Source organism: Erythrolamprus reginae, chromosome 11 (assembly GCF_031021105.1).
Source record: "Erythrolamprus reginae isolate rEryReg1 chromosome 11, rEryReg1.hap1, whole genome shotgun sequence".
Lineage (NCBI taxonomy): Eukaryota > Metazoa > Chordata > Lepidosauria > Squamata > Dipsadidae > Erythrolamprus > Erythrolamprus reginae.
In genome coordinates, this window is record NC_091960.1 from 4,010,911 (window position 1) to 4,021,864 (window position 10,954).

Below are 10,954 nucleotides of genomic sequence, written 5' to 3' on the forward strand. Positions count from 1 at the left end.
GTAGTTTTGAAAATGCTAGCCTAGCCTGGTTAGTCTCCCATTTCATTTTTTAACCCAGTCTGACTCTATATTAGCTTTCCAAAATTGGCCAAGTTGAACTTGATGCTACTAATGTCTCTAGAGCGGTGGTTCTCAACCTTTTTAATGCTGCGACCCTTAATACAGTTCCTCATGTTGTGGTGGCCCCCAGCCATAAGTCTAGCGCCAATTCTCACAACAGAGCTTGAAGCTGATTGGCAGAAAGGTCAGAGGGACACCCCCACCGTAAATGCCTGATTGGTCAGATGGTAAAAATATGTTCCAAAGTGCCAGAATAGAAGCTTTAGTTCCAAACCCCAGGGGAAAATGGTCTTTTCCCAGGGTCTTAGTTGACTCTGTGTTTACATATAGTCTTCAAGCTATGACCATTCATTTAATGTCTGTTGCCATTGGAAGAACGGAAGAATCCAGATGGATCATTCCTGCAGAATATCTATTCATTTAATAATAACCCAGAATTAACATAATGGCCCATAATCAATCAATCAATCACGTCCAATTTGGTAATCTCTTCTGGGCTCGAGATGAAAAAAAAAGAAGAAACATTGACTTTGGATTTTGCCCATTAAATAAAATTTTTATTATACAAATAACTAGTCCATATTAGTATGTAAAAAAGACAGACGTCGAGGCTGTAATGTTATTATCTTATTTTATTGCCCTGAAATGTTAAGTCAATATTTTTCTTTCCTTTTACTCTTCACTTCTTCCTCTTGCTTTTCCCTTCTCCCCATTTCACACTATTTTAATTTTCTTTTGTATTTCATATCTTGGAGGGGGAAAAATCAATGTATTAAAAATCAATCAATCAATTAATGTTTCCAGTTGCCACCCATCATAGATCAACAAGAGGGCGAACCAAAACCCTTCAAACAGGGCTTGTGAATTCTGTTTTTATGAATCAGCAGTGCTGGTTTTCAAAATTCATTGTGCTGTACTCTTTGTAGTAACCCTATAGAATAATATCTCCGTCCCCAAATTTAAAGAGTGACAGCAGCAACAGAGGCACCGTGTGAAGATGTGAAGGAATAAGTCCCCTTCGGAGAATGGAAGAAGGTCTATCTACGAGGTCACCAAGAACCGATGCGAAATTGACGACTCAAACAATACCAACTGCTACACCACCTCTCCACAAATATTGAGCTTGGTACGTTTTACTTAGATTTACAGATTACAACGTCTTTGATTCATCCACCCGCCCTGAATTAAATCGACAATTATTTCATTGTTCTTAGTCCTGCTCAAATCACACAATCCTTCCACGTGAATAATCCACATGTATTAATGAAGGCAGTTTGCAGCATCTTCGGACAAACGTCCACGAGTCCAAAGCGATGCTACATTGACACGCTCGGGAATTGCCTCCAACTTTGTGTCTACAATTTTAGGATACGACGGGGAACATTAGCCAGGATACGATATAATCTCTCGAAATAGCACCGTCCCTTTCTGTCCAGAACAATGGAAGCCTTTTTATTTTGTTCGGTTCGGTCTTCACTCTACTGCTCAAAAATAAAATAAAATAAACGGAACACTCAAACACAATATCACTCCTAGTCATCATATCCATCTCTGCACAATGCAGAGATGGATATGACGACTAGATATGCAGATGACTAGAAGTCTGAGTGATCAAGAAGAATCTGATTTTTATATTATTTGGGATAAAGTTTATACATGGATAGATAAGAATAAAGTTGAAAATAAGGTAACGAAGACGGTATGAATATAATCAAATGTTATTGATATTTTTTGTTGTTTTTAGTGTTGTTGGCTTTTCTATTTTATCAATTTAACTTTATGTCTATTAGAATATGTAAACAAAGCTCTTCTTTTCAATTAGAATATTAGTTTGATTTAAAGATTTGAGATTTTATCCTTTTTTTCTGTCTTAAAAGTTGACTTGAAGAAAAGAGGGGTAATTGTAACCCCTAATAGGTGTTTAAATGTTTGTAAGTTTGTATGTCTTTTTTACTGAAAATTAATAAAGTTCATTAAAAAAATAAACACAATATAACTCCAAGTAAATCAAACTTTTGTGCAATCAAACTGTCCACTTAGGAAGCAACACTGATTGACAATCAATTTCATTCAACTTTGCACAGAACAAAGTATTCAATGAGAATATTTCATTCATTCAGATCTAGGAGGTGTTCTTGGAGTGTTCCCTTTAATTTTATTTTTTTTGAGCAGTGTATCAATGCTGCAGCCCGATCGTACTGTGATTTAAGCACCAAACAGCCAGCAAAGATCCCTTTTCCACAGGACCAATATTTCAGTCTCCTTCAGTTTTCTCCTGAGGTCTACAAGCAGGGTCCCATCCAACCCCACTCCCTGGAACAAGGCGTGTGAAGGAAGCAGCACACCGGTCTCAGGTGTGAGCCGAAGGCACCTCTATCGGGATATCCGGTAACAAGCTGCAGCTGTTAATGATGTCTATTTTGTCCGCCACGGACCGCAGGTCATCCAAAACCAGCCGTATGTTGTGCGAAGCGTTGATGATGCCGTTCTGGGAATGGCTCAGCTGCCCGGTAATGGCTCCAATCTCTTTGGTGGCGGTTTGGTACACCTGCCTGACGGCGTTGTGGATGTCGTAGTATAAGCGGGCGTTGCTCTCCACCAGCTTCTGCTGCAAGAGGGAGCTATATCGGCTCCGGTGTTTGATGTGGAGGGCGGGCTTCTCTTCGACCGCGGTGGGAGACTCGGGGTTGTCGTTCCGGTAAACGATCAGGGGCGGTAAATCCGGCGTGATCGGTTTCGCCTTGGCTTTCGACCCGGCGAGGTTTCCGGCTTCATCTTCCTCGTCTGTTTCGGAGGCTTCCCCAGCGACTTGAACGCCAGCAGGGTTTCCAAAGGCAGCCCTAGTGGAGGCCAGACAATTGATTTCTTCCTCCGAGTCGGTCTCGGAGGCTTCCCCCTGGATGACGGTTTTGTACCTTGGAGAGATCATTTCTGGATCACCTTGAAAGAGGAGAGGAAGCACAGGTCAGAACTGGAGAGGCATCGCCCCAAGGAGGGGTCTTCCTGTTTTGGTACACGAGCCACAGGTAGAACATATTGGTACCAGAGAAACATAGAAGACTGACGGCAGGAAAAGACCTCATGGTCCATCTAGTCTGCCCTTATGCCATTTCCTGTGTTTTATTTTAAGATGGATATACAGTGGTACCTCGACTTAGGAACTTAATTCGTTCCGTGACCGGGTTCTTAAGTAGAAACGTTTGTAAGAAGAAGCAATTTTTCCCATAGGAATCAAATGTAAAAGCAAATAATGTGTGCGATTGGGGAAACCACAGGGAGGGTGGAGGCCCTGTTTCCTCCCAGGAGAGTCCTAGAGAGGCTCCATGGAGGCTTCTCCCCAACTTTTCCGGCCCTGTTTCCTCCCAGGAGATTCCTACAGAGGCCCCACGGAGGCTTCTCCCCAACTTTTCCGGCCCTGTTTCCTCCAAGGAGATTCCTAGAGAGGCCCCACGGAGGCTTCTCCCCAACTTTTCCGGCCCTGTTTCCTCCCAGGAGATTCCTAGAGAAGCCCCACAGAGGCTTCTCCCTGCCTTTTCCAGCTCTGTTTCCTCCCAGGAGATTCCTAGAGAGGCCCCACGGAGGCTTCTCCTCGCCTTTTCCGGCCCTGTTTCCTCCCAGGAGATTCCTAGAGAGGCCCCACGGAGGCTTCTCCTCGCCTTTTCCGGCCCTGTTTCCTCCCAGGAGATTCCTAGAGAGGCCCCACGGAGGTTTCTCCTCGCCTTTTCCGGCCCTGTTTCCTCCCAGGAGATTCCTAGAGAGGCCCCACGGAGGCTTCTCCTCGCCTTTTCCGGCCCTGTTTCCTCCCAGGAGATTCCTAGAGAGGCCCCACGGAGACTTCTCCCTGCCTTTTCCGGTTACAGTTTCGGAGGCTCGGGTTTGTAAATGGAAAATGTTTCTTGAGAAGAGGCAAAAAAAATCTTGAACACCAGGTTCTTATCTAGAAAAGTTCGTAAGCAGAAGCGTTCTTAAGTAGAGGTACCACTGTATGTTTATCCCAGGCATGTTTAAATTCAGTGACTGGATTTGCCAACCACGTCTACTGGAAGTTTGTTCCAGGCATCTACTACTCTTTCAGTCAAATAATATTTTCTCACGTGGCTTCTGATTTCCCCTCCAACTAACCTCAGATTGTTTCCCCTGGTTCTTGGGTTCCCTTTCCTATTAAAAACACTTCCCTCCCTGGACCCTTTCACACATTTAACCCCAGTTATGCATCTGCCCCACTTCTCCATCTCCTCCCCTGCAGGACGTGCAAAAGAGAGCCCGCTCTACCTAGCCTGCAGTGCAAAAGAGTCTAAGGCCAGCGGTGTCCCCCGCTTGTCATTTTTTTTAGACCCGTGGACTTCAACTCCCAGAATTCCCTGGGAGCCGGAAGTGAGCTGGCGGGGGGAATTCTGGGAGTTGAAGTCCACCAGTCTTTAAACGTTGGACAGCCCTGGCTGGGATCATTGCAAAGGCCTCCTCCTCCAGCTGTTCCTGGTTACTCGGATCGCTCTTTTTACCGTTCACCCGCCGAGCAAAAAAACCCCCACAAAATCCCGACACTCACCTTCCCTGCTAGGAAACAGCCACTTCCTTTTGGAGGGGCGGGGTCACCGGACAGATCACGTGACCGTAGCACGGCTCGCTCATTCATCCACCCATCTACAATGTGTGTGGAGGGGGATCTTTGCCGCGCATGCGCATGGGGAGGGACTAGCCTTGTCTTGTAGAGAGAAAACCGGTGTACTGTACAGTAGATGGAAAGGGCCGCGCATGCGTCAAAGTCTAATGTCCAATAAATAAATAAAGTGTGTTAGCGGGCGCGTTGGGGGGGAGGGGGGGCAAGAATCTCTGGGTTCAGCTATGGAGGTTCGGGACTTGCCAAGAGGATGGGGGGGGGGGTCGTCTTCCCCTTATCCCACAAGGTCCCTATCCCATTGCGCAGGCGCAGTAGTGTTTGCAATGCAAAACTCCAAATGCAAATATTTGTGTGTGTGTACAGTACTGTATATGTAAGTTTTGGTGTGTTCGGGTCGAGTGTCTTTGCATGTGTTTCTTACACAGGAAAAGACCCGAACACACCAAAACGTACATACCTATACATGCATACATGCATACATACATACATACATACATACATACATACATAATTGTGTGTATCTATGTATGTATGTATGTATGTATGTATGTATGTATGTATGTATTATTATGGATACATATACATGCATACATACATAGATATATATATACATATATACACTGCTGAAAAAAATTAAAGGGAACACTTAAACAACACAATAGAACTCCAAGTAAATCAAACTTCTGTGAAATCAAACTGTCCACTTAGGAAGCAACACTGAGTGACAATCAATCTCACCTGCTGTTGTGCACATTCAACTTTACAAGGTTAGGTTTAGGTTTATTGGATTTATATGCCGCCCCTCTCCGCAAACTCGGGGCGGCTCACAACAATAATAAAAAACAATACAGTGCATAATACCAAATCCAATGCCCACCCATCTAGTTACAATTTAAATTAATAATCTCATAAAAACAGTATATATAAAAAACAGGCACACAGTCAATCAATCAACAAAACAACATGGGCAAGGGGGAGGTGTTTTAGTTCCCCCATGCCTGACGGCAAAGGTGGGTCTTAAGGAGTTTACGAAAGGCAGGGAGGGTGGGGGCAATCCTAATCTCAGGGGGGAGCTGGTTCCAGAGGGTCGGGGCCCCCACAGAGAAGGCTCTTCCCCTGGGTCCCGCCAGACGACATTGTTTAGTGGGCGGGACCCGGAGAAGGCCAACTCTGTGGGACCTAACCGGTCGCTGGGATTCGTGCGGCAGGAGGCGGTCCCGAAGATATTCTGGTCCGGTGCCATGAAGGGCTTTATAGGTCATAACCAACACTTTGAATTGTGACCGGAAACTGATCGGCAGCCAATGCAGACTGCGGAGTGTTGGAGTGATATGGGCATACTTGGAGAAGCCCATAATTGCTCTCGCAGCTGCATTCTGCACGATCTGAAGTTTCCGAACACTTTTCAAAGGTAGCCCCATGTAGAGAGCGTTACAATAGTCGAGCCTCGAGGTGATGAGGGCATGAGTGACTGTGAGCAGTGAGTCCCGGTCCAAATAGGGCCGCAACTGGCGCACCAGGCGAACCTGGGCAAACGCCCCCCTCGCCACAGCTGAAAGGTGTTTTTCTAATGTGAGCTGTGGATCGAGGAGGACGCCCAAGTTGCGGACCCTCTCTGAGGGGGTCAATAATTCCCCCCTCAGGGTAATGGACGGACAGATAGAATTGTCCTTGGGAGGCAAAACCCACAGCCACTCCGTCTTGTCTGGGTTGAGTTTGAGTTTGTTGAAGTATTCAAGGAGAATATTTCATTCATTCAGATCTAGGATGGGTTCTTTGAGTGTCCCCTTTATTTTTTTTGAGCAGTATACATACTATACATATACATAATAGCTAAGAAACTGCAGGGAGTGGTGTTAAGACTTCAACTCCCAGAATCCCCACTTTGTTTCAAGACAGGGGGATGTCAACTCCCAGATTTCCACAGTGTTGTGTTTTAAGATGGATGGGCTTGAAGCTCCAGAATTCCCCAGCTGGGGTCTATTAAAATGGGTGGACTTCAACTCCCACAATTGCCAACCACTGTTGCCTTTAAGATAGGTGGACTGAACCTCTCCCAGAATTCTGGGACTTTTATTTTTATTTTATTTATTTATTTTGTCCAATACACAATGAGGGTTTTCGTGGGTATACACATAGTAAAATACACGAAGGTTATAGAGGTGATACGCATAGTAAAATATATCTAAGAAAGAATAGAAGAGAAGTTATAGGAATAGAACATATCAATGAAAGAATAGAAGAAGAGATATAGGAATAGAAGAAAGGAATAGGAGATATAGGAGAGCAATAGGACAGGGGACGGAAGGCACTCTAGTGCACTGGTACTCGCCCCTTACTGACCTCTTAGGAATCTGGAGAGGTCAACCATGGATAATCCAAGGGTAAAGTGTTGGGGGTTTGGGGATGACAATATGGAGTCCGGTAATGAGTTCCACGCTTCGACAACTCGGTTACTGGGTGAGCAGTGTGGTCGGGCAGTAGGAAAAGCAAGTAGGATGCTTGGCTGCATAGCTAGAGGTATAACAAGCAGGAAGAGGGAGATTGTGATCCCCTTATATAAAGCGCTGGTGAGACCACATTTGTAATACTGTGTTCAGTTCTGGAGACCTCACCTACAAAAAGATAGTGACAAAATTGAAGGGGTCCAAAGACAGGCTACAAGAATGGTGGAAGGTCTTAAGCATAAAACGTATCAGGAAAGACTTCATGGACTCAATCTGTATAGTCTGGAGGACAGAAGGAAAAGGGGGGATATGATCGAAACATTTAAATATGTCAAAGGGTTAAATAAGGTTCAGGAGGGAAGTGTTTTTAATAGGAAAGTGAACACAAGAACAAGGGGACACAATCTGAAGTTAGTTGGGGGAAAGATCAAAAGCAACGTGAGGAAATATTATTTCACTGAAAGAATAGTAGATCCTTGGAACAAACTTCCAGCAGACGTGGTTGGTAAATCCACAGTAACTGAATTTAAACATGCCTGGAATAAACATATATCCATTGTAAGATAAAATACAGGAAATAGTATAAGGGCAGACTAGATGGACCATGAGGTCTTTTTCTGCCGTCAGACTTCTATGTTTCTATGTTTCTATGTATTTTTTACAGTCAAGTTTGGAGCGGTTAATATTAAGTTTTAAATCTGTTGTGTGCTCTTGTGGACTTCGGAGTCCACCCACCTTAAAAATGGTGGAACTTAAGAAACCCTGATTGAGATCTTCTGAAAAGAGTGGCCTGCAATGGGTACCAATTGGCAGAACAGTTTCCTTCACTCGGTGGATGAAAAACCCCAGGTGTTTTTTTTTAAAGCCTCAAAATTTGGAGAAATTGACATTTCTGCCATCACTTCTCTGCCTGGCACAACACCCTGGCTGGGGAATTCTGGGAATTGAAGTCCACCCATCTTAAACTTGACTGTAAAAAATATGACTTCAGTAACCAAGTTGTCAAAGCGTGGAACTCATTACCGGACTCCATAGTGTCATCCCCAAACCCCCAACACTTTACCCTTAGATTATCTACGGTTGACCTCTCCAGATTCCTAAGAGGTCAGTAAGGGGCGAGTGCAAGTGCACTAGAGTGCCTTCCGTCCCCTGTCCTATTGCTCTCCTATATCTCCTATTCCTTTCTTCTATTCCTATATCTCTTCTTCTATTCTTTCATTGATATGTTCTATTACTATACCTTCTTTTCTATTCTTTCTTAGATATATTTTACTATGAGTATCTCCTCTATAACCTTCATCGTGTATTTTACTATGTGTATATAGATATATACCCACTAAAGCCCTCATTGTGTATTGGACAAAATAAATAAATAAATAAAATAAAAAAGGATTTATTTATTATTTTATTTATTATTTAGATTTGTATGCCGCCCCTCTCCGCAGACTCGGGGCGGCTCACAACAAGTGAAAAAACAATCTACAACAAATCTAAATTACTGTTTAAAAATATTTAAAAGACCCCATATTCTAAACACACATACATACAAACATACCATTCATAAATTGTATCTGCCTGGGGGAGATGTTTCAGTTCCCCCATGCCTGACGACAGAGGTGGGTCTTAAGGAGTTTATGAAAGGCAAGGAGAGTAGGGGCAGTTCTAATCTCCGGGGGGAGTTGATTCCAGAGGGCCAGGGCCGCCACAGAGAAGGCTCTTCCCCTGGGGCCTGCCAACCGACATTGTTTAGTTGACGGGACCCGGAGAAGGCCCACTCTGTGGGACCTAACTGGTCACTGGGATTCGTGCGGCAGCAGGCGGTCCCGGAGGTATTCTGGTCCGGTGCCATGAAGGGCTTTAAAGGTCATAACCAACACTTTGAATTGTGACCGGAAGTTGATCGGCAACCAATGCAGACTGAAAACCAATGCAGGATGGAAGATGTCCCTTGCAAAAACCTCTTGAGTTGCCAGCAAGTGGAAATTTTGTGCTCGTATAGAAAGGAGAAGAAGAAGAAGTGTTGATGAGCACTTCTGCTACAAAGCCACGTCCTGTTACGCCGCAAGGGAAGAGCGCGGTGCAGAATCAGGAACCGCAAGAGGAAGAGGAAGGATGAAAAACCTGCTATAGGTGGGGTGGGGGAAGGGAAAGGTGCGAAAACGAAACCGCCATGTGCTACTCTGCACTTCCTGCATTTGCTCTGAAGTGGTCGGGAAGGAATCGAGCGGCCTTGGCAAGGGCGTCAACAGGTGCTAAGGAACCGAAAAGAGAGCGAAACAGTCGCTGGAACATCATGCAGTAGATCTGCGTTTCTCGATCTGAGCGACTTGAAAACGGGTGGACTTCAATTCCCAGAATTCCCCAGCCAGCCAGCCAGGCTGGAGGATTCTGGGCGTTGAAGTCCACAAAATAATGAGCCGGGGTGGCGCAGCAGGTAGAGTGCTGTACTGCAGGCCACTGAAGCTGACTTGTAGATCTGAAGGTCAGCCGTTCAAATCTCATCGCCGGCTCAAGGTTGACTCAGCCTTCCATCCTTCCGAGGTGGGTCAAATGAGGACCCAGATTGTGGGGGAAATATGCTGTCTCTGTTAAAATGTGCTATTGCTAACATGTTGTAAGCCGCCCTGAGTCTAAGGAGAAGGGCGGCATAAAAAATCAAATAAATAAGTAAGTGAGTGAGTGAGTGAGTGAGCAAATAAATAAATAAATAAATAAATAAATAAATAAAAATAATATAAAAATATAAAATTATAAAAATATAAAAATGAAAATGAAAATGAAATAAATAAAATAAAATAAAATAAATAATAAAATAAAATAAAATAAAATAAAATAATTAATGGCTGGGGAATTCTGGGAGTTGAAGTCCAAGAATTACAATAGCAATAGCATTTAGACTTATATACCACTTCATACTGCACGAGTCAAAAAGCGGGCTGTGAAAATACTTACTGACCCTTCGCATCCTGGACACAAATTCTTTCAACTCCTACCCTCAAAACGTCACTACAGAGCACTGCACAGCAAGACAACCAGACACAAGAACAGTTTCTTCCCCAAACACCATCACTCTGCTAAACAAATAATCCCGTTCAACACTGTCAAACTATTTACTAAGTCTGCACTTCTATTACTACTAGTTTTTCCCCATCATTCCTATCACACATCTCCTCCTACTTATGACTGTATAAGTGTAACCTGTGGCTTGTATCCTTAAGATTTTTATTAATATTGATTGCTTATTTGACCCCTATGACAATCATTAAGAGTTGTATCTCATGATTCTTGACAAATGTCTCTTTTCTTTTATGTACACTGAGAGCATCTGCACCAAAGACAAATTCCTTGTGTGTCCAATCACCCTTGGCCAATAAAGAATTCTATTCTATTCTATTCTATTCTAGTTATATTCTAGTTAAATTCAATTCTATTCTATAGTGCTTTTACAGCCCTCTCCAAGCAGTTTACAGAATCAGCCTCTTACCCCCAATCTGGGTCCTCATTTGACCCATCTCGGAAGGATGGAAGGCTGAATCAACCTGGAGCCAGTGGTGAGATTTGAACTGCCGAACTACAGCCAGCAGTTAGCTGAAGTAGCCTGCAGTGCTGCACTCTAACCACTGTGCCACCCAGATATGTCCAAGAATGCTGTTGTCGGTGTTGAAGTTCATGCACGCTGGCTCAGAAATTTATTTATTTTATTTATTTATTTATTGGATTTTTATGCTGCCCCTCTCCGTAGACTCGGGGCGGCTCACAACAGTAATTTTAAAATACAGTATGTAAATCCAATACTACAACAACTAATAAACCCTTATTGTAAAAC

The 10,954-nt window shown here is 43.8% G+C and overlaps 1 protein-coding gene across 3 annotated transcripts; it reads right to left on the reverse strand.

Moving 5' to 3' along the window:
- Positions 1 to 595: 595 nt before the first annotated feature.
- Positions 596 to 4,736, reverse strand: BLOC1S3 (biogenesis of lysosomal organelles complex 1 subunit 3). Of its 3 annotated transcripts, none has more exons than XM_070764814.1 (2): positions 4,610 to 4,736; positions 596 to 3,000 (listed from the first exon to the last, which is right to left on the reverse strand). In XM_070764814.1, the coding sequence occupies exon 2, from the start codon at positions 2,987 to 2,989 to the stop codon at positions 2,411 to 2,413; it is 579 nt and encodes a 192-aa protein (XP_070620915.1). In that variant the 5' UTR covers positions 2,990 to 3,000; positions 4,610 to 4,736; the 3' UTR covers positions 596 to 2,410. The 3 variants fall into 3 exon arrangements, with proteins under 3 accessions (XP_070620915.1, XP_070620916.1, XP_070620917.1); XM_070764815.1 differs by lacking the exon at positions 4,610 to 4,736 and adding an exon at positions 4,333 to 4,413; XM_070764816.1 differs by lacking the exon at positions 4,610 to 4,736 and adding an exon at positions 4,183 to 4,230.
- Between the last annotated feature and the right edge of the window lie 6,218 nt (positions 4,737 to 10,954).